The sequence below is a fragment of the Zalophus californianus genome, chromosome 6 (assembly GCF_009762305.2).
Source record: "Zalophus californianus isolate mZalCal1 chromosome 6, mZalCal1.pri.v2, whole genome shotgun sequence".
NCBI classification, from domain to species: Eukaryota; Metazoa; Chordata; class Mammalia; order Carnivora; family Otariidae; genus Zalophus; species Zalophus californianus.
The window spans coordinates 41,332,093-41,356,237 of NC_045600.1; the positions used below are offsets into that span (position 1 = coordinate 41,332,093).

Consider the following 24,145-nt stretch of genomic DNA (forward strand, 5'->3'; position numbering starts at 1 on the left):
AAAAAAAAAGAAAGAAAAAGAAATATTTTTTTTTGAAGAAACCAAACTAGCTTTGGAGGGGATAGCAGGGGAACCAGGCATGATGTCTGATGGAAATCAACAGTTTCAGTCCTGATTTCAGAAAAGATGGATTCTAAGACAGCCAGTGAGTTTGGCTGAGCAGGGCAGAAATCCAGAAGTGGTTCATGTGTGGTGTTAGACAGGGAAGGTTGTCACCAGTAGGGGGTGGGCTAGAAGTATAAGAATTGGATTCTGGCAGGTAGGGTGCCAGGGCCAACCCTTAGAGGAAGGACTGGTGTAAACCAGGCAGGATTTCAGGGGCTGCTCCCCAGTGAGCTGGAACTCAGGGAAGGTCTCTGGTCTTAGACTGAGCAACTGATCAGAATTAGGAATTTGGGTCTTTGGACTGAGGCTGTTGAGGGCTGAGGAGTAGGGCTGCAAGGGACTGTGTGCCAAGATACTCATGGAGGAACCTCACCAGGTTGGAGTGCAACATGGCATCTGGAATGCAAATGAATTCTAAGCCTTACCAGTGCAGCCAAGGGGCTCAAGCAGGGCCTATTGGTGCAGGCTTCTTCTGTCATCATTACCTTGGAAACCAAGGAAGGCCAAGGAAAAATGACATTTTTCCTTTTTGCAGATTCTCAGTGGTCCCAGCTGGGAAGACCTGGAGAGGGAGAGAGACAGAGAGAATCAAGCTAATAGATACATAGTTCATCATTGTGACCATTAGGACAACACATAGAGGAAGTTTGGGAGTCCAGGAACTCTGAAAATATCTTCCTTTTGTGCATTTGCTGTACATATTCTATGCAAACCCCATGGCAGCCCACACACCTTAGAGGTACCTTTCTCCCTGGTAGTGATTGCTCTGAAGAAGCAGTGGCCTCTTGCAGCTAAAGAAGCATTTGTAAATAATATTCTGACTCAGAAATGCTCCATGTGGTTGCCTTATTGTACATCTCTTAATACAGATTCTCTGGGCACAGGTCTGTAGGGATGATCTACAAGATCAATGTCATAGTTGTCCAGTTATTCCTTGCTAGCAATATCTGGATCTAAGACTCACACACACTGCAGCATCCAGTGATCAAACCATGATTTTGGAGGAACATCAGCTATGAAGGGGTAAAGATAGTTTTTCAAAATCTTTATATCCCTACCAGGCCTTCACCAGTGTTTGCTGATGGTGGTCTATTTATCAGTTCAAATTAGAACCAAATTGCCTTCCACAAGCTCTGTGGAGTTAGAATAAAGAGGCAGATTGGTGTAGTGAGAGTACAAAGCCAAGAACAAGCTATTCCCTTTTAGTGACAGTTATGAGGAGACAACAGCAAAGCTGACTCATTAATGCTGCCTTTACTACCCTGTTTAGGAGACTCTAGAGATGAATTACTCAGTCTTTTCAGTGTAGGCACACAAAGTGAAAGAGCGAACAAACTATAGCTCAGGAAAAGTCCACGTAAAGTTGAAATTGTGATCATATTAAATAAGATTCAAAAACCAATCCAATATTGATTAAGATGTACAATAGTCCAATTGACTTAATATAAAGACATTGAAAGCATTTTTCCTTTTTGCAGATTCTAGGACAGTTTTATGTTTTAGTTTGTCTGAATCTCACTTTGTTTTCTGTGTATTGACAACATGGCTTAAAACCATAAACAGCCTCTTGGCAGGTCCTGTTACTTACCTTTTCAATTGCTTGAAACCTGTATCCATGGTCACAAGGGAGTCAACCGGGCTCTTCAGATATACCAGGGAACTCACACATAATGCAGCATCCAGAGTTTTATATTCTGCGCACACGGAAGGATGCTGCCTTTGGAAAAATGAACCAGAGTATAAAATTTTTCCTATGCATTAATAACTGCTGGCTCTGGTCATAGCCCATAGACTGTAGCTGGTCATCAATTCCCCATAAACGCCATAGGCAGGGAGAGTTATTGCTTGAGAGGATTTTTGTGACATATTTTTGGTGAGTGATGTGGTGTGAATTGGTATTTACAGGGTACTTTTGAGATGATTAGTGTCAGAGCATTAGTTGAGTCATTTCCAGAAGTCCATTTGGAACCCTCTCTGTAGGCGGCAGCCGAAGAGACATGTTGAATTAACCCAGCCTCACCCTAGCCAATCTAGACATTCCCTAGACCTGGGCAATGCATACTTAATGGAAGAGGCTGGCCATAAATATTGCCTTTAAAATTAGAGCTCACTCTCTGATGAGATTTAGCATCCTTGCCAGGGATCTTCTGAAATCTTGCCCTGCTGTCTAGGGTCTGGCCAAGGGTTTGGCAGAGAGGCCTGGCATCTGGCATTTGGTGGGGGCACCTCCAGCATGACCTCCCAGATGGATATGTACCCTGAGAGACATAAAACACCAGAGAGGCCATTAAGGTATTTTATGCAGCTGTCTCATGTTCCTGAAGACTCTCAGCCTTAAACTGTGCTAATTCAGCTCTCTTCTGATAATCGTTTGTATCCTGCAGACCCTTCCCTTTGTGTCTCTAGGATGGGTTACATGCCCATTTCCAACGGTGTGCTCTTTCTGCCCCTCTCCCCGACATTACTCAGCATTTAAAGACTTCTGCTATAGGAATCGGTCCCCTCCTTCATGTGTCCTTAGGGCTTTCCCAAAGATTCCCCAGATCTCTTTCCATATGGCCAAGGATATAGTATGCCGGTGCTTGCTTCTTTGATTTACTCTAATTTAATTTGTGAGCAAGGCTGCAATGAAAAACAATGGTGGAGAAGAACTGACTTTCCTATCTTTCCCTTCCGGGTCCGTTATTAGTACTGTCTCGCTTTGCTGAAGAAGAATGAAGAAGCAGATTTGAACAGGAGAAAGAAGAATGAAGAAGCAGATTTGAACAGGAGAAAGGATAACCTTTGGCACTCTAAAGCTCTGTGTGTTTGATTTGTGGGTGTCCTGTGGCTATTGTATGTTGCTTGTTTAAACTTTCACATTATGTTGTTCCTTCAGAGCAATACAACCTGGATTTCTCCAGCAAACTCTTCTGTTGGGGTCACATAGGTGGTGGTGCATGAGTGGCAACCGGGTTTTTGTACATTTGCTGCAGACTGTTAGAGCCATTTCTTTAAAGATCATCTGGTTCAGTTAACATATTTTACCCCAGAGGATACTTAGGCCCTGAGAAGCTAAATAGCTTGGCCAGAGTTATAACCTGTGAAAATCCCAGATCTCTTGTCACTCAGTCCCGTGTTTCTGGTCATCATATTTAACTGCCATGCTTATTTCATTCCCTTGATCCCTGTCCATCAACGCACACACTCATGTGCACACACACATGCACACATGGGATATGGTATTAAAAAAAATAAAAAAGACTTATTCATTTGTTTTAGAAAAAGAGAGTGTGGGGGGAGGGGGAGAGGGAGGGCGAATCCTCAAGCAGATTCTCCACTGAATGTGGAGCCTGATGTGGGGCTTGATCCCACTGCCGTGAGACCATGACCCGAGCCAAAATCAAGAGTCCAATGCTAAACCAACTGAGCCATCCAGGTGCCCTGGATATAGCATTTTAGAAAAGACCACTGGCTTTAGAATCACTCATACTTAGGTTTGAATTCTACTCAACAATAACTACTTATAGACTTGGTTAATTTGTCCTTCTAAGCGTCATTTTTTTCTCATGCGTAAATCAAGTATAATAAGATTTCCAAGCTCCTAGGGTTGTTGTGAGGATTAATTAATTTAATGTGTATGTAAGTTGTTTAACAAATTGGCACCTGATAAGTGCCCAATAACATGTCTGTCTGTCTGCTCAATAAAATCGTTAGCTATAGCTCCATCCATGTATACCAGGAACTGAGCTGAGTCAAGGAATTAATGCAAAATGATACTTCTTATTAAAGTAGGAAAGTATCAGACTTCTTATTATAGCTCTTTTATAATTTCATTTAACCTCATTTTGGTTACATTTTATTGGTTATATACTAAGATTGGCTAGGGTGAGGCTGGGTTATGATAACAAAGAGACCCAAAAATAATTCAGTGGTTTAACAAAGAGAGAAGTTTTTTTTTTTTTCTTTCTCACATAAAAATCCCAGGGAAGCATTCCAGGTGGGAGGGTGGCTCTGATGCATGGGTGATTCAGGAATGCAGGTTATTTCTTAAGTTGGGGCTCTGCATCCACGAGGCTGTGGTTCATGTTGGGGTTGCATTTGTGGGGGATGGGGAAGGGGAGTGTGAAGGAGGCTTGTCTGGACCCCAAAGTCACATGTCACTTCCACTGACATTTCATTGGCAACGACATAGTCCTGAGGCCACCCATAACAGCAAAAGGATAGAAAACTAGGGCAGCGGGGCAGGGTATGCCTAGCTATGGTTCTATTGCTATAGAAGGAGGGGAGAATGGACTTTGGTGGGCAATTAGCAGCCTTTGCCTTAGAGCCCAATTCCAGAAAGCCAGTACTGGTGAGGGGGGTGTGGCATGGTAGGAGTTAGCAGGAGCCTGGTTTCTCTAGTTCTTTCAGGGACTTGCATTGTGACCTTGGCCAAGGAACCTATATCCTTGCACCTCTGTTTCCTGGGACCAATGAGCTCCAAGATTCCCTCTAGCCATGTGACACCCTCTCTGACCACCCTGCCTCAAGGGTTCTCTTTCTCTTCCTAAGACTTCTTTTTTCATTGTGTATCTCATGGCCCACAACTCATACAACTTTATTTGTTATAATAAAGCCCTTCACAGGGGCTCCTGGGTGGTACAGTTGGATAAGCGTCCAACTCTTGATTTCGGCTCAGGTCATGATCTCAGGATGGTGAGACTGAGCTCTATGTTAGGCTCCATGTTCAGCGCAGAGTCTGCTTGAGACCCTCTCTCCCTCTCTGCCCCCTCTCCTTGCGTGCTCTCTCTCTCTCTAAAATAAATAAACAGGGGCGCCTGAGTGGCTCAGTCATTAAGCGTCTGCCTTCGGCTCAGGTCATGATCCCAGGGTCCTGGGATCGAGCCACCGCACTGGGCTCTCTGCTCAGCGGGAGGCCTGCTTCTCCCTCTCCCAGTCCCCCTGCTTGTGTTCCCTCTCTTGCTGTATCTCTCTCTGTCAAATAAATAAATAAAAAATCTTTAAAAAAAATTTAAAAAAATCTTAAAAAAAAAAAAAAAGCCCTCACAGCACTTTGCAGGTATCAGAGGACCAAATAAATCTATGGGTTGGTTGATTGGTTGGTTGATAAATATGAATCATTTGGAGCTCATTGGAAAAAGAAACTATGGATATGAAGGTACTGCAGAATGATTTTCTTTGGGAATGAAGCAGAGCTAAGAGAATAACCGCTAAGGTCTTTTCTGGGCTCACATTTTGTGATTCTGTGACTCAACAGCTCTTAAGTTGGGAGGAATCCCATCTTAGTTCCCTCTAGTGACATTCCCTCTAAAAGATTTTTCTCATCAAGTTGAACTTGATGAGAGTTTCCATCTCCTCCAGTGGCTTCTGCAAGGTCAAGTTAATACATATTAAGTGTTAGAAGAAAATACTCTTACCTGTATGAATAGAGCTATATTTTAAAATCCTTTAGCAGTCTAAGTAAGGGTCTGAGTACTCACAAGATGCATGGACATAGAGTTTGCTGAGGTTTTGAATCACATTTTGTACATTTAAATCCTATAACAAATCCCTCAGAGGTTCACTTTAAAAACAATGTATTAAGCATTTCTATAAAAATCTGAGTCTCTGCTATGAGGACGTCTTCCATCAACTTTGTCACGGGTGGGCAGTGACTGAGTGCCAAATAATGTAAAGCAGTACTTCTCTAAACTTCATTGAGCATTTGAGTCATCTGGGGATCTGATCAAAATGCAGATTGAGTCAGTAGTTGTGTGATTGCACCTGAGATTGTACATTTCTAACAAGCTCCCAGGTGATGCCCTGATGCTGCTGGTCCTTGGGCCAAGTTTTGAGCAAGGAAGTATGGAATATTACCTGTTAACAGGACACTTTAAAGAGGCTCTGCTACTGATTAAGTATGAGGTACTTATGTTGCCCTACATTAAAGTTATTTGCATATATGGTCCCTTTAAGACTATAAGATTCTGGGGGCACCTGGGTGGCTCAGGCATCAAACTCTTGATTTTGGCTCAGGTCATGGTCTCTGGTCCATGGTCTCATGGTCTCATGGTCTCTGTGCTCAGCACGGAGTCTGCTTGTCCTTCTCCCTCTGTTCCTCCCCCACTTAGTTGATCTCTCTCTCTCTTTCTCAAATAAATAAATAAATAAAATCATTTAAAAAAAAAGACTATAAGATTCTGAAACCCAGAAAAGAGCCCTGTTTATTTCACCCCACTTTCTCCTCTGGATTTAGCACACTTTCATGTACCTCATAAGCCTTTACAACTATTTGGGTTTTTTGTTTGTTTGTTTGTTTTTAAAGATTTTATTCATTTATTTGAGAGAGAGAGTGAGCATGAACAGGGAGGGGAGAGGCAGAGGGAGAAGCAGACTCCCCGCTGAGCAGGGAGCCTGACATAGGGCTCAGTCCCAGGACCATGAGATCATGACCTGAGCCGAAGGCAGATGCTTAACTGACTGAGCCACCCAGGTGCCCCTACAACTATTTGTTTAATGAATGATTGAAAAATTTAACTGGATGCTTATTTTGTTCCAAGTAGCGAGTAAAGGATACATAGACCTGCTTGACCTGGGACATATTTTTTTGCTTTATCTATTAGAATTAATAAATGAGAGGAAACGTGGCCCCATAGAGGGTCAAACTGGAAATATTTTTTCATATGCTTTATTTCCTCTCTGCAGTGCAGACGGCTGATACATACATTAGCCCATGGCTCGGGCAGTCCTCAGGACTCCTGGAAGCCACAGCAGTCATTCAGGTAGAAGACACACAGCCTTCCATTGCTTTTTCCATTTTGCCATGGTAGCTCCTTCAGTGCCTTTCTTGAAATCCAGGTCCAAGGGAAAGGGGCCTCCACGGTGTGACCCAGGATGGGTGGGAAATAATGAGTGTTTTTGGTTGTCCCAGACCAAGCCAGATGAAATGAAAGGACTTAAATGGTGAAGCATGAAAATTATATTTTAATCTAAATTTTCAATGTGGTATTTTTGTGCTCAAACCATCACAAAAATTTCTGTGTAACACTGCAGGCCGTGGTAGTCTTACTGGCCAATGAAGTTCCCACAGAATTGCTTTACGAAAAAAACAAAAAAAGAATGTTTTCACATTTTATGTAGGCAAGAAGCCATATAAGTATAACCTTGTAGGTAGCTGACTCTTCATTGCACATTTCAAGATGGTTTCAAAGCTTTTCATATCGCTCAGTTGGTCAACACAGAAATGGAGAGGAGTGGAAAGTGGCCTTGATAATGGCACAGTATCTGTGTGTCACTCATCTCCCTATAAGAAGTGAAATGGCTTCTGTGACCATGACCATGCCAAATTTACTTAGCTCCGCCCTACACCTCGCAGGTAGAGTCACAGCTTGGCGTCGTCATTACTCACGTGCTCTCCCAGACCACGAGCCCTGGGCCAACAGATTCTGTGTCTCGCTTTTCTTACCTATAAAATGAGGATAGTAGAATAAACACTCCTTGAGGGGCACTAAGTCGCAGTCTTAATTTCTTAGCATCCCAACTCTAAGAAGTCAAATTTTTGTGGCTCTTTAGAGCTTGCTTACAGTCTACCATATGATAACATAGGCTCGATTGATAAATCCTGAATGGTATAGGAAAGTGAAAGACATGACATAAAGACACATGCATGATTGTCACAAGAGGATGGTGATGTGACTGATGTGACTTGTGGCACTTGTAGACAGTCTTTCCCAGCCAAAGTAATAGAAACTTAGGTGAGAATCCCGCAGTGCTAGAGACACCCCAGCATTGCTCCCAGACAGTGTGACTGTCCTCATGACACCTACATTTTAGTAGGGGGAAGGAGACAGACATTAATCAAGCAATCACCAGCCTTTAAATTACAATTATGATAAGTACCATGAAGGAGAAGAGTAGGTAGCCACAGATGTTACAGTAGGGGCAATGACCTGAGGGGATCAGAGAAGGCTTTCCCAGGCAATGTGTTTGTGAACCTAGAATGTAGGCAAAGATGGAATACTACTCAGCCATCAAAAACCCCCAAATCTTGCCATTTGCAACGACGTGGATGGAACTGGAGGGTATTATGCTAAGCAAAATAAGTCAATCAGAGAAAGACAATTATCATATGAACTCACTGATACGTGGAATTTAAGGAACAAAACAGAGGATCATAGGGGAAGAGAGGAAAAAATAAAACAAGATGAAACCAGAGAGGGAGACAAACCATAAGAGACTCTTAATCATAGGAAACAAACTGAGGGTTGCTGGAGGGGAGGGGGGTAGGGGGATGGGGTAATTGGGTGATGGACATTAAGGAGGGCCCATGATATAATGAGCACTGGGTGTTCTATAAGACTGATGAATCACTAACCTCTATCTCTGAAACCTATAATACATTGAATGTTAATTAATTGAATTTAAATAAAAAATGAAAAAAAAAGAATGTAGGCAAAGAGGAGTAGAGGCTGAGATAGAAGGATTTCAGGCAAAGGAAATGGATTTGTGAAGGCTGGAGGCAAGAAGTATTTGAGGACTAGAATGAAGGCCAGTGTGCCTGGGGTTAAGAGGAAGCATGTGGTGGCTGGTGAATCAAACAGGAACCAAGTCCTGCCAAGATCTTGCTGCCAGGACAAGGATTCAGGATTTCATGCCATGGGTCCTAGGAAGCCATAGAAAGGTTCGAATGTGCTATCTGAATTTTAAAGGCATCACTCTGGCTATAGGATGTCTTATAAGGAAAGCTATACAAGGAGTGGAAATGGAGTAGAGGAGAAGCAAGAACAGGTGCAAGGACGCCAGGGAGGAGCTTGTCACCATAGATTGGGTGGGAGGAACAGTGGCTCTTATTGGAACGGGGAGGAAGTGGATGGACTCAAGATTAACTGAAGAGGTAGAGTCAAAAGGTCTTGGTGATTGGATCTTGGGATGGAGGGAGGGGAAGTGTTAGAGGGGACTCATTAGTTTTTGGCTGATGCCGTTGGGTGGGTAGTGGTGTCATTACCGAGACAGGAAGACCCGGGGAGGACTTAAGTTAGGGGTATAGTAGGGGTGGGAAGGGGAAGAGATCATGAGTTAAATTTTGGGTGCATGAGAGACACTAGAAGGAGAGATATGTTTGGAGCTTAGAGGAGAGGCTGAATTTGAGCTACATATTTTATAGTCTTCCACACTGGATGGCAACTGATGCCATAAAAGTAGATGATAATGCCTAGGGAGCAAGTTTAGAGGGAGAAGGATAATGGCCTGGAACAGAGAAACTTTAATAATTCAAAGATGAGGTAGAGTAGGTCAAACCCCCAAAGGAGGCTGAGGAGGAGTAAAGAGATAGGTGAGAAGCATGGTGTCACAGAAGGTAAGGAAAGGACTGTTTCAAGATGGAGGGAGTGGCCGACTGAGGGAATACGGCAGCGTAGTAGACAAGCCCACAAACAACAACCTGAAATCACTTTGCTAAAAAGTCCTGAAGTCAAGAGGCAGTTCAAATCAAGAACTTGTAGAGTGCCCTCATGAACCTGGCTTTTTTCTGCCTTCCTCCTTTATAAAATGGGGATGGCACTGGAGTTGTTCTGAAAACTGCACGAGATGTTTGCGAAATATTTAACACAGACCTGGCACCCCATCAGTGTACAGTAGACGTTAGCCGAAGTTATAATGAGCAAAGGAATATGGTCTTCCTTGGATTGAACCCAATTTGAGTAAAGCAGCCAAGAGCTCTATGCCAGCCTCTGCAGACCTTGGAGAAGGGTCTGTTTGTTTCTTCCCCTTTCCACATGGCTGCATCTGCAGGGTTAGATAGTCGTACTAATAGCATTTGCCTTGCCAGTTGGAAAATCAAAACATGGAGGTTAAGGCCATCTGGAAAGTGCTCCACTTGAAGCCAACGAGTTAGTAGGTGAATGCCATGCTGTGGGACCTGGGATGTGCACTGGACAAATTCCTGAGAAATCTGGGTTTGTTGTTTTTGTTTATCTATATGAGAATAGAGATGGATACAAAAGCTTTTTATCAAAAATGCTTCTGGGTAGAATCATTCACCTTCTGAACCAGAGGGGAACATCTGCATCATAAGGGGAACATTAACTCAGATTCAGGGTCAGGATTCAATAGCTGAGACTTAAAAAAGCAAGTGTTACTTCTATTCTGAGCTCTAGTGGAGGTGCCTGAGCTATTGGAAGGGTGAGCTTGCTATGTGGCACCTCAGGTCTCTGAGCCATTCACTTTGACAATCCTCAGAGGGAATGGAGACCCCCCTCCTGCCGACCCCGAGTTTCTGTAGTAGTAAAAATACTCCTTAAGGGATGCCTTCATTCAGTATTTGTGACCGTCTTTGCCACCATGGGGACTTCGCCGCTTGTCATATTAATTCTCACTAAGAATTAAGTCTTCCCTGTGAGATTATAAGCTCCTTGAAGGCAGGAACTGGGTCTTGATCATCTCTGTACCCACCGTCCAGCAAGCACCTGGTCACAGAAGAAGCCCAATAAATTGTTGAAATGAATCAACACAGAGACTTTGTGTAGGTTTATCAGGTTCAAAACATTTGGTTCTTCTGGGCCTACATCTTTCCTTCTCCTTGTAACCTAAAATAGATGCTTTTGGTGCAGAAACCATCAAATATAAAACTCAGTGCTGACACAGACGGAGAGAGAGCCTCTTTGGAAAAAATGTGAAATGTGAGTGTCTGTGATTATGACATTTTTTTATAGCTCAGAAACAAGTATATCTTGCAGCCGGGAAAGATCATCTATTCTCTACAGCACGGTCTTTGATTTTGCCTAAGTTTCTTTCTCTCTCATCAGCGAGGCTTAATGCTATTTTGATCCTAAGTCCAGTGGGTTGATTTTCTTATTTATGAAGTAAAAGGTTTAATTATGGGCACAAAACATTTCCAAGTTGCATTTGAATGGCTTTCTCTCTTCTTACTCCATGTCAGTCAGTCACTTAAAAAGATTATTTTCCTCTGCACTCCCTTCTCAAGCTTCTGAACATCATAGGTCTCTTGCATCTTTCTCCTCTTGTTTATGTGCTTACGTTCTTTTAATTTGCCTTTAGTTCTTCTCATTCCCAACATTTTCTTTCTGATTTGTTCTTGTTCCCTTCAAAAAAAAATTGCCCCTCACATTAGAAAAAGTGCCAAGATCTCTCCAGAAGCTGACAGGATAAAGTGCTGACTGCCATGGTGAACGGATATTCAGATACTTTGAAGGGCTGAAGAAGACCATATTGGTCAGTATAGAGCGATATTGTTTATCATTACGACACAAACCCAGTTTTAAGAGTCTCATGCTCTACTGACTGAGCTAGCCGGGCACAAACCCAGTTTTAGACAGCCTCCTATCCTTTGTGTCCAAATAAGGTTTTTGAAGAGCAGACCATTCACTGGAGTAGTGCAATCCTTTAATCTTCGTGCTTCACCTGTGACAGAGTCTATGGCAACCTGATGTAGCTTGATGTCTTTGTATTTTTAGAATGAGAGAAGTAACTGTTAATTAGCAAAATTCATTTAAATACCTGGCAGATGACAAGATAAAGATGCAAGTGTGTTTGAGGAAGAAGCCTTGGGTTTTCCCTGTTGTGAGCTTTTGTGGCTTTAACTTTCCAGAGAGTGTCACTTTGACCTCTCTTGTGAGGAGTCCTCTTGGGCAACGTGGGTAAGTTTGTACTCAGCTGACTGGTGCTCCTTTATACAGGATTCTACTGGAGCTAAAAAGGTGACTGTTACAGCCTCCTCCCGATCACACCCAAGGCTGCAGATGTTTTCCTTTTCGGCTTAGAGAATATGTCTAAGTTACGCCTGCTTCTGCTTCAGACCTGCTCACTCATCTGGTTTCCCTGGTTTCTCTTCTCTTGGTAGCCACCCAGGTTTTTCTACTTTACCTCGCTTTTCTGGATGGATGCCTATTCAGGTGGTTTGCCTGGCTTTTTGCCTTGGTGAGTCCCTAAGACCCCCTTTTCCTGTGCAACTTCCCACCCCTCAGTCAAGCTCCTAATGACTGCAACTCTTGCCAGCCTGGATCCATTGACTCGGATTCCTACTTACTCGTTGGGAATAGAGAGAAATCTTGGAATGCAGATACCTCCCTTGAAAAGTATATATAGTTAGTGGTGAAGAACACAGGCTCTGGATCCAGACTTTCTGGGTTCAAATCCTGGGTCTGCCCCTTATGAGCTGTGTGATCTTGGGCAAATTGCTTACTATCTCTTGCCCAGTTCTGTTGTCTGCACAATGGAAATAATGGTTGTATCTACCGTACCCGGTTACTATGAAGAGTAAACAAGCTAGTCTTTGTTGTAAACTTAGAACCGTGTGTCTGCTATGTAGTAAGCACAGTATAGTGTTAACTGTTACCAAGAGTTTGCAGTCAACATTCACTGAATTCTGACCCTGCCAGGAAGAAGGCAAATGGATTAGATCAGTGTTTATCAAAGAGAGGTCCACAAGTTTACTATGAGAAATTTTAAATCTTGTGCTTACATTTGGATAAGAATGTGAACACCTCAGGATAAAGATATTTTAGGTTATTTTTTTTTAAGATTTTATTTATTCATTTGAGACACAGCGATACAGAGAGAGAAAGAGAGAGAGAGAGCATGAACAGGGGGAAAGGCAGAGGGAGAGGGAGAAGCAGGCTTCCCGCTGAGCCAGGAGCCTGATGTGGGGCTCGATCCCAGGAGCCTGATGTGGGGCTCGATCCCAGGACCCTGGGACCATAACCCAAGCCAAAGGCAGATGCTTAACCATCTGAGCCACCCAGGCACCCTCATATTTTAGGTTATTTAGATGATTCCTTATAGCTGAGTATGTGTGTGATTGGAAAGCCTGCATTTGCATTGTGTTTATGATCATGTCCTCATGCGGTGAAGGCCATGACATTGAGGCAGGCTGCAGGAAGGCAGGCCTGATCCTGGCTCTTGGAGAGAAAGGGGGAGGGGAATCGAGTCTCCTACGACACGTGGCTGAGCATGCCACACTGTCAAGGACCGGTTCTGTGGCAGTCAGCGACTGGTGGGGTTGTTGTGGATTTTCTTGGGATTCTCATTTAATTTGTGAACTTCTTTTAGTTTTATAGTCATACAAAAGAGCTATCAGGATTAGAGGTTTATATCTAGACCTAGGTTTTTGTTTAAGTAACATTCTAATAAAAACTTGTTAGCACCGAGGATCATAAGCCTTTTTGTCTTGTAAGAAGGGTCTGCCCATATATTCCTCAAACCTGAGAAGGATTAGGCTCTCTGTGATTCCCAAATGCCAGTTCACAAATTGTGCTAGTTAGGTTACCAAAAAAAAAAAAAAAAAAAAGGGCTGGGGGAGATGTGTGGGGGAACCTGTTAGAAATATAGACTCTTGGGCTGTGTCCTGGAGCTGCTGGCCCGGGCCTGTGAATTTGTATTTTTGGAGCTAAAGCTCCAAAATACAAATTCATTTGTATTTTTGGAGCTAAAGCTCCAAACCTCTCAATATTCTTCATAGTCCTAGGATCTTAGAATTAAGGGTCTTCGTCTTCCAAATTGAGATAATCATACGTGTCCCTGTCTTGCTGCACAAGGGAGTAGTGAGAATTAATAAGGCAATTTTCATAAGTGTTCTTGGAAGAAAAGTACCATTAAAGTATAATATATCGAGGCCAGAATTGAGCTAGATCATCTCAGCATGCAAATTGTTCCATAGGAACAAAGAGGTGACTCAGGGTCTTAACATCATCAGCAGGCTGATTTTTGCTACCAGGGATCCAGTTTCTACAAGTGTTGGTCCATCTTCAGCATGGGATCAAGGCCCATGAAACCTGGTGTGTTAATGTGGGATTTATAAATTAGTAACATGGTGGCAGCAGAGGCAGGGAGGCTGGAGGGACAGGTCTGTGTAAGAAGCCCTATGCTTATTTATATTAGTTTCTTGGGCTGCCATAACAAAGTCCCACTGCCTGGATGGCTATAAACAAGGGAAATTTACTCTTCACCTTTCTGGGGGCTAGAAATCAAAATCAAGGTGTTGGCAGGGTTGGTCTCTTCTTGAGGCTCTGAGGGAGAGTTGGTTCCATGCTCCTCTCCTAGTTTCTGGCGTTATGGGAAATCCTTGGTGTTCCTTGACCTATAGATGCATCATTCCAATCTCTGCCTGTCATCACGTGGCCATCTGCTTCTTCCTGCATGTCTGTGTTTTCACGTGGCCCTCTCCTCTCTGTGTGCCTCTCTGTCTTATGAGGACACAACTTGTATTGGATTAAGGGCCCATCCTTCTCCAGGATGACCTCATTTTAATTTAATTGATCTGCAAGCACCCTCTTTCCAATTAGGTCACATTCTGAGGTACTGGCCTAAGTTAGGGCACCAACATATCCGACATGTTTTTGGAGGACACAATTCAACCCATACCACCATGTTTCTGTTTGCATAAGGAAGTGCAAGATGTTTTACATTTCAGAGTGAATTCTTTTCCCAAAAGTGATTTGAAACACAGAGGGCATTAGCCCTAAGAAACCATGCTGTATGTCATGGGGGAGAGGATTCCCCATAACAACTGATTTAGCTCACAATGTACCGGAAGTAGGGTTTCTTTTAACCAACACACCAGAAGAGGTCCCAGTCAGAAAATGTGTTCCAAATTTCAACTTGGGGTGCTGGGAGCCCATTTCTTTCCATCAGCTCACAGAAGCTTCATACTTGTGTTTATTTTTCCCATTTCAATTCTTCTGTGCTTATTTATACTTCTCTCTCTCTCTCTCTCTCTCTTTTTGGTGTGTTCCTGTTCCCTGTTTTGGTTCTCATATTACCTTTTATGTTGTTAATATACCTGAAATCTCTTATGAAAGGTGTGGAGCGTGGGGATGGGAAATGCTCTGTGCTGTACATGGTCTTTTTCCCTCTTCCCCATTAAGGTTTACTTGTCACAGTCCTGTTTCTGCAGCGTCTTCCCTGCAGTTGTAAGTTATATCTAGTCACCTGGTGTATTAGCTTCTCTATTGTGAATGTGGAGTTCCTGTGTTTTCACTTCATATCCCGTAGTATTTTGTCAGAGGGGCTCTCAGGAATGACAGTAGGATATTCTAATGGGTTGATATTGTATAATCCTCAAATCATACTACTGAAAGAAAGTTTTTGTGTTGGCTGTAGGTTTCAGTTCTCTTCTTCCCATTCCAGGTTCCTTAATGGGCCACTGTCACCTGTTCGGGGAGTCCTTGGCCTTAACCCTATATGAGCCTTCCTTTGGATGATGAAGAGTTTATGGGAAAGATTTAAAAAAAAATTCTCTGGAAAGCCCTTTTATGCAATCAGGTGTTAGTATTAGTAAGATGTTGTAAATGTAGTGTGTCCAGATATCTTCAGAATAATCAGGTGTGAACAAACTCCGTTGAATAGGCTTTTCTTTTTTCTTTGATTAAAAGGTATTGTATTCGTTCATGTCCTCTGGGAAGCAGAGTCAAGTTGGGATTGTGTGTGCAGGAGATTTAGTGTGAGGACACCTGGGAAGGATGAAGGGAAGGGCATAGGAGGAGGCTGGGAGAGCTTTCAGAAGAACTTTTTGGCTCAGATCTGACTTCTGTGAAAGGACAGGTGGAAAGACGGAGGACTGTGAACGAAAGGACTCAGCTGACAGCTCAATTCTGAGAATGTTTTGGCCAGGCTGAGGGTGAGTTCTTGAGGCAGAGTTGCCCACTGGGGGGCCCCCTCTGTCCCACAAGAATGGGCCTGCACTGGTACCCCACCATGCTCAGCCAATGTCTGGGAACCGTCCAGGGGAAACATGGACACTAAACAAATGTGGTTGTGGAGCCAAGTGTGTGTGTGGGGTAATCCATACTCCCCCACAGCGGGAGAGCCAAGCAGTGCAATTCTGTGGTTTTCGCCGGGATCTCCTGAGGGGCCCATGAATTTGGATGGTAAAAATTACATTCTTATTTTCACTGACTTCTGACTGAATTGTAGTGTTCTCTCTAATTATGAGTGGAGCTAGTGGTCATACTAGTATTAACAGTAAGTGTGTCTTTCTCACCAATAAATACTACAGATATTTTTATATCAACATAATAATTGTCACAGATAATCTCAATATGTCATTTATGCTCATCACTACTTTGAAGTTATGGTAGTTGTTAGACCTGCTGCTAGTTCTCCTTATATAATGACAGTAAACGGCATATTTATTATTATATCACAAATTTTTTTATTGTTACGTTAATCACCATACATTACATCATTAGTTTTTGATGTAGTGTTCCATGATTCATTGTTTGTGCATAACACCCAGTGCTCCATGCAGAATGTGCCCTCTTTAATACCCATCACCAGGCTAACCCATCCCCCCACCCCCTCCCCTGTATCACAAATTTAAAAAATAATTTGATAATGAGAGTTAAATGTAATTGTTTCTTTAGAGTTCTATATATCTTCTTTTATGCATTTATAAACATTATTCCAAGAAGGGTCCATAGTCTTCATCTGACAGAAGGGTCCATTGCTCAAAAATGGTTAAGAGCCCCTTGTGCAGATAGTACTCAGTAGGTATCATATTAATTATATTAGCTCAGTTATCTTTTATCTGGCTCCAAATGTATGAGAACAATAGCCTCAGTCCTTAAGAGAATATATTATTGTAGAAATGATTCATTAATTCAACAAAGAGTGTCTCCCACATGCCAGGTGCTGTGCGGTGCTCCAGCAATGAGCAAGACAGACACAATCCCTATCTTAGAGAGTTTCATCAACTAACAGGAAAGGCCATCATCTAACAAGAACAACTATGATTGTATTACCATGCTAATAATACGGGAATGACAGGGTGCTCTGGGTGTCCGAGGAGAGGGACCTCGTGTAGGGGCTAGAACAGACCTCCCTGAAAAGCACTCTTTGAGCCGAGCCTGAAGTGAGTAGAGGTGAGTTGGGAGGGAGAAGAGGAGGTGAAGGCTGAGGTTAGAGCAAGTGTGAAGATTTGGAGGCACGCTTAACTCCTAAGAACTGAAATCACGCAGACCTTGTAAGCCACGTGAAGTTTAGACTTCTTCCTGAAGGCATAGGAAGCTTTGAGGGGGTTTTAAGCAGGGAGTGATGTGATCAGATTGCCTTTCAAAAAGATTGCTTGGAAAAAAAGCAGTGAAGGTTCTCACGGTGCTAAGGTGAAAATGAAGGCAGCCTTCTGTGAAGTGTATGGTGGGAGAAAGCAGCATCAAGGAAGACTATTCCTGTTACTCTTGTTTGACTTCTTTTTGGCCCTGTGTGAATGACTGGGTCTTGAATTTCAATTTGTTAGTCTATCGTAAACCACATTAAAATCCTCCTGGAAGCATTTTTCTTAGAGTTAAGATGTTCATAGTAGATGCAATTCTCTCTGAAGTCTATTGCAAATGCCCCTGTGTGAACAAGAAACCTCACACAAATCTCGGAAAAATATTTCTGGATCATGCTGGGCCACAGAGAAAGTGGATGTTATTTGGTTATGTAGGTGGTTATATTGCTGTTAAACAAAAGATCTCTGGCTGCTTCTTCATAAGAAACTCATAATGGGTTCAAGGTTGGTTTGTTACTAGGTAAAAACAAGCCCATTTTGGTCGATGGCTAATTCAGGACCATGCGCAGTTAGGCAACTCATAAAAGTGTTTGTATGGAAATGAATCTCTGGGATAATCAGATTTTATTTCTGGTGTCTAATCGATGCCCAGAGCTTTGGGGTTTAATTATGTCTGCTGAAAAAATACAATTCAATTTCTCTTCCTCCCTTTTAAACATAACTGCAGCCTTTATTTATTTTTTTTAAAGATTTTATTTATTTATTTGAGAGAGAGAGAATGAGAGCCAGAGAGCATGAGAGGGAAGAGGGTCAGAGGGAGAAACAGACTCCCCGCCGAGCAGGGAGCCGGATGCGGGACTCGATCCCGGGACTCCAGGATCATGACCTGAGCTGAAGGCAGTCGCTTAACCAACTGAGCCACCCAGGTGCCCCTGCAGCCTTTATTTTAATTCATAAATATGCAAGGCTTTATAGATATTTTCTGACACAGGACCTGGTATTATTTAGATACTTAATAAATGTTGCATTCTTTTCCAAATGGATTAAAAACATATCCAATAAGAAACCTAGGTAAGAGTTTCTTCCTGGCTTCTCTGCTTATGTCTGGCAGTTGACTTGTACATTTTATGGTTACTCCAGAGAAATAAATAATTTAAGTGGGAAATTGTTTTGATAAGAGGAGATTCCTGTTTTCCAGTCATCTGGGCAGGCTGACTTGAATGTAATGCTGGGTGTTTGTTCGGGTAGGGAGTGTGGCAGGTGGGTTTCGGGTGGGACCTGAGGCAGGATGAGCTGAATATGTGTGGCTGGAATATGAATTCTACCCTTTTGCTTCTCTATAGTTTCCACCCAGCTTCCAGGAGGGCCCACAAAGCTTCTTTACCTCTTTGATCATCACTTAGTGTGCCCATCTTTTGTCACTTAGCGTAATGTTTTCAAGGTTCATCCATGTTGTAGCATGGATCACTACTTCATTCCTTTGTATGGTTGAGTAATACTCCATTGTATGGATATACTACATTTTGTTTACCCATTCATCAGTTGATGGACACTTGGATTGTTTCCACCTTTTGGCTATTGTGAATAGGGCTGTTATGAACGTTCATGGAGAAGTATTTATTTGTTTGTTTTTAAGTCTTTGGGGCATATACTTAAGAGTGGAATTGCTGTGTCATATGATAATTTTATGTTTAATTTTTTGAGGAACTGCCACATTATTTTCCACAGTGGCTGCACATTTTATATTTCTACCAGTAATGTTTGAGGGTTCTGATTTCTCCACATCCTTGCCAACACTGTTATTCCCCATTTTTTTTTTCATTATGGCTTTCCTAGTGGGTATGAAGTGGTGTCCCACTGTGGTTTTGATTTGCATTTCCCTAATGACTAATGATGTTTAGCATCTTTTCATGTGTTTGTTAGCCATGTGTATACATGCTGCAATATGGTTGAACCTCAAGAACATTATGCTAAGTGAAAGAAGCCGGACCTAAAAGGTCGCCTATTATATGATTCCATTTATATGAGATGTCCAGAAGAGGTAAATCCATAGACTCAGAAAGCAGATTAGTCATGGGCTAGCAGGAGGGGAGAATGGAGAGTGGCTGCTTAATGGGTACAGGGTTTCCTTTTGGGATGATACAAAACATTTTGGAACGAGGTAGAGGTGATGGTTATAAGACATTGTGAATGTGCTAAATGCACTGAAGTGTACGCTTTAAAATGGTCAATTTTAGGTTATGTGAATTTTCCCTCGATAAATAAAAGACTGAAAACACCTGGTTAGAAGTTGGTCTGCATTTCCAGTTCCAGCAGCATGAGGCAGAGAAATTCTGCATAAATTAAAACAAAAATTTAAAATATACTTCTGAGTTCAAAAGGAAAGCCATTGTCGCCCTAGGCAGCACCCTGAAGCTCGGGCAGTAGCCTCCCGAACTAAAGCTGTGGGACCGTAGGGGAACTGGGGACCACATATAGAAGCTGAGATGAGGGGTGGAGTTCAACACCAGTGTGGGGCCAATAGACGGCCTTGGGCTGATGTAGGGGAGGAAGCAAGAATTCAAACCCTTGCATAATAAAGCATTCTAGATATATGCAACTAATGAATCATTGAACACTACATCAAAAACTAATGATGTACTATACAGTGGCTAACTGAAGATAATTAAAAAAAGAAAAAAAAAAAGAAAGCATTCTGGAAAAAATGCCTTCCTGTGAAAAGGGGTCTAGAAAAATACCCTACACGGGCCAGAGGAACAGCAAGGGAATAGCTCTCTTCCCGGGGCTCTGAGGAGGAGAGAAAAATGACACCGAAGCCCTAGGTTTGCCTTCATCATGTAAGAACCTACGACTGAGAAATCAACGTGCATCCCTGTTCTAGGCGGGTGGGTGAAACCGCTGGTGTCCTTGGCACAAGCAAACAAGAAACTGCTTCTCTGTAGTGACACTTCCACGATGCAGGGTGAACAAGCTTCCTAGGGAAAAACAACCCCCGGTGAAAAATAAGTGCACGTGAAAAACCACAGATCACGTGAGGAAATATTCCAGCATGAGGGAGGGGAAGTACAGGTGATGGGCAGGAGGATTCGAATCTCAAGAACCTGGCAAAGTGGAAGTATGACTGAAACGATTAAAGAATAAGGACTTGGAGATTGGCTCCACTGCCTTAATAAAAAGTTTCCGCGGATAATTGAACAGCTGCTCCAGGGAGCATGTGCAAAATTTGCTTACGGGATTTAGAAGGAGGAAAGGTAGAGGCTGAGGTTGTTCACCCGCTGTCTGTCTTATAGTGGTTCTAGCGAGACCTTTAGGTTTTTTCCTAAGGATCAAGAGCTCAGGGGAACTTTCTAAGTAATCCATTTAGATGGAAGAAAAGCTCTGCCTTTCAGGGTATTAACTATGGTGCTCAGGTGCTCTTAACAAAGATTTGCCTTCATTTCTCTCGAGAGTGCTTCTTGGTATTTGCCCATTATTGTGAGGAGTGACACGTTATGAGCTGGTAAGTGGAACTTTCGGAAACAAACGTTGACGCTGCCTTGAAAACCACTTTAATACTTACTCAGCTGCCCACGTCAAATCGACTCCATCTGTTGGCTGAGCCACGGCACTCGGGAGGCGGAAGCTTCTTGCTGACTACGCAGAACCATGCCCGCAAGTTTAGGTAAGGGTTGTCGGCAATATGAGACTTCGGGTTTCCGTGGTCCCTGGCTAGTCTTCTCTTTGCCTCACTGTACGATCAAGCCATGGCTTTCATTAGTGGAAGTCCCAAAATTTATGTAAAGGAGAGGGGTGTGTGGGGACCTTGTCATGACGTTGACGTGAGCTATCACATTCTGTGAAATTTAGAATAGGGGACTGCAGGAAGGGCTGATGGGACCCTATGGTGACTAAGGCCTCACATCTACCTTGAGATGGGAAATTTTAGATTCAGTGGATCCGGCAAGCAGCACACACACAAACTTGACTTTGCCCTGGGGGCCTGATGAGACTGCACTTCAGGAAGCAGTAAACTTTCTATTGAAAGTTATGTATGAAGACCAAACAATTTTTTTCACCAGTGGCATGAAAATCGGATAGTACAAATGTGAAGAGAGAAGTGTAAGAGCGAGTTGGGGAGAATTTCAGGTGCCCTGAGCATGGACTCGGTGCTGTGGAGCGGTAGAAACACAGGTCAGAAGCCTCCGTGCTCAGCAGAACTTTCAAGAGAGTCTTGAGCAAAGCGCAGTGATTTTCTCGCCCCCCCTTAATCAGGTGTAGAGGAGAGGCATAGACAAGTTGTTTTCTCCCTCATGAGCAATTTGTATATCATGCTTCTCTTTTTAGTAAAAAAAAAAAAAGCACACGTGGAGGGATGCTTTCTTCTTCATTTATGCATCACGTATTTCCATATGTATTTCCATATGGATTAAGTTCATAACAGCCTTCTCCTCGCTGGAGCTGGTAACCATACGGTTTAGAGTTTCTCAATATGGTTAGTATTCCTAAATGACCCCAGCAAGATGTGTAGATGATTACAGGACATTCTCTTTGCATCCTCCCACTAGGTATCTAGTATCGTTCCTTAGCCTGCAGTTAACGAAAGGCATGCTTAACGTTACTTGAAAGTAGAGATTAGAGTCTTTGGGCTCTTTGTACCCTTCTGTCTAAATCTCAGTGTATGGCCTGGAGAATTAATAGCTTCTCAGCTGCACAACTGCTGCTCACTTAGCCCTATGCAAGCAAAGAAGTATGTCATTCTATTCATTGGAATCTTGCTGTTCTGTAATTATATGAAGAGCAAATGATTATAGATAGAGTTTCTCTGTGATGTTTAAAACAGGTAAATTTAGCATCATTAGAGAATAATTGGGTGCTGAAAAAACTTAAGATTTTTAGAAAAACATGCAAACAACATTGAAAACATAGTAAGTTTTATTATTCTTAATGGTGTTATATAAGTTGGGGAAAAAAAGCTTTGCTGTTTCTTAGGCTAGAAGAGGCACTTACGGTTGAATAACAAGGAGGAAAGAGAGCAGCTCTCCATTTATTTTTTGACACTGTAGAAAGACTATAATTGAAATTAGTTTACATGTGTTTTGAGCAAAGCACGATGTGCTGACATTGCATTTCTTACTCAGGTGGAACATACATTTCTCTTTTCATTGATTAGCATAAAAATAAAGTTTCCCACATTATTGAAAGATATAAATGATATTGAAAATTTCACTATTAAAGAGACTGTATACCTTTCAAAGTCAAATGTGAACTAAGTGGAATTAGCTATGAAGTACATCTCACACAATGCTTTAGGGAGTGGGTATGTCTTATAAATCCGGGTAGCCTGAAGCCCTTCATTTAGAATTAGTTTAGATCAGTGGAGAGGGCATCTGCCCTGAACATGGCCAGCTTGTCTTTCTTCCTTGCGCCTTACTTCTGTTCATTCTAAGAGTTTGTTTTCATGTGCAAAATAAATAAAGTTGATGTGGCATAGGGCAGGCCTACCTATGTGGTGGCAGAACTAGACTAGTGTCTTAGTTTGAGTTCTCCATGAAGGCAGACCCTGAGTCTGGATTGGGGTGCAAGGAGTTTATTTGGGAAGGAACCCCAGGAAGCATGGCGAGGGAGCGAGGAAGTGAGACAGGGTAGGTGGAGAGCCAGCAAAGGGGGTGTTGAATGAGGGGATTATTGCTGGGGCTCCTTGCTCTTGGGGAATCTCGGAGAAGCTGTGTGGAGCACACCTCAGGGGTGAGGAAATCTGGGGAATTTACCGAATGTGGGAGGCAGAATCATGCTCCCTCCCAAGATGTCCACATCCTAAAACCCAGAAGCTGCAAATATGTTGCCTTACAAAGGGTACTTTGCAGATGTGATTGAGTTAAGGACCTAGAGATGGGGAGATTATCACAAGAGTCCTCGTAAGAGAGAAGTAGGAGGGTCAGAGTCAGAGAAGAAAATATGACGAAGGAAGCAGAGCTTAGAGAGAGGAGATTTGAAGTGTGCTGTTGGCTTTGAAGATGGAGGGAGAGGCCATGAGCCAAGGACTGCAGACAGCCTCTAGAGGCTGGAAAAAGCAAGGAAACGTGTCAGCCCTGCTGACACCTTGACTTTAGCCATTGAAACTGATTTGGATTTCTGACCTCCAGAAATATAACAAATTTATGTTGTTTTCAGCCATTGAATTTGTGATAGCTACAGTTGGGGACGAATATACCCACCAGCTCATGGCCCTCATTGATTGAGGATGGCTTCTAGAGCAATATTTCCTCAGTGCTTCTGCCTAGCCCCACATGGGCTCTTATGACTGGAGGACAGTGTCCCTCAGGCAGAGAGACCCTCAGGCCTGCATAGGAAGTAAGTGGGCTGAGGGCATCTCTGCATGGGCCAGGGCACCAGTGGACTTGGCTCTACCTGGACAAAAGATTTGATCAATGGAATATGAAGTGTCCTCATAAACACTTGAAACTTTTGGCACAGCTAAAAAGTAGCTGAGCTGGAATTTGAACCCAGGCCCTTATGGCTAAAATATATGCTTCAATCAGTGAGGGCCAACATAGTGATTTAACAAGTCTATACTTTATGCTATGCTCACCACAAGTGTAGAGATCATCTGTCACCATACAACAAATGCAATTTTGCCCATCCCATCACCCCTTTCCTCTCTGGCAACCATCAGAACCAGTTTGTTCTGTGTGTTTACAGGTCTGTTTTTACTCATTGTTCTGTTTTTAGATTCCACAGATAGGTGAGTTGATACAGTATTTATCTGTCTGACTTATTTCACTTAGCATACTATCCTTTAGGTCCATCCACGTTGTTGCAAATAGCAAGACTCATCCTTTTTTTATGGTGGAGTAGTGTTCCATTATATATATATGATGAGATATCTTATCTATATCTCTTACATCTTCCTGATCCATTCATCAGTCAGTGGACACTTAGGTTGCTTCCATATCTTAGCTATTGTAAATAAAGCTGCAATAAACATAGGGGTGCATATATTTTTTCAAATTAGTGTTTTAGTTTGGGTAAATAACCAGTAGTGGAATTACTGGAGCATATGGGATTTCTATTTTTAATTTTTCGAGGAGCCTCTAT

At 42.6% G+C, this 24,145-nt stretch overlaps 1 protein-coding gene across 2 annotated transcripts in view; it reads left to right on the plus strand.

Moving 5' to 3' along the window:
* Positions 1–24,145, plus strand: part of ARMH4 (armadillo like helical domain containing 4) — a 130,557-nt gene that overhangs the window by 77,567 nt on the left and 28,845 nt on the right. The window contains exon 6 of one of the 2 annotated variants that reach the window (XM_027570546.2): positions 2,795–2,876. The exons of the other annotated variant lie outside the window; for it this stretch is intronic. Within the exon in view, the coding sequence (XP_027426347.2) occupies positions 2,795–2,823 (29 nt within the window). The 3' untranslated portion in view covers positions 2,824–2,876. Of the gene's footprint in view, positions 1–2,794; positions 2,877–24,145 lie in introns of those variants that run through there. 2 annotated transcript variants of the gene reach the window in all.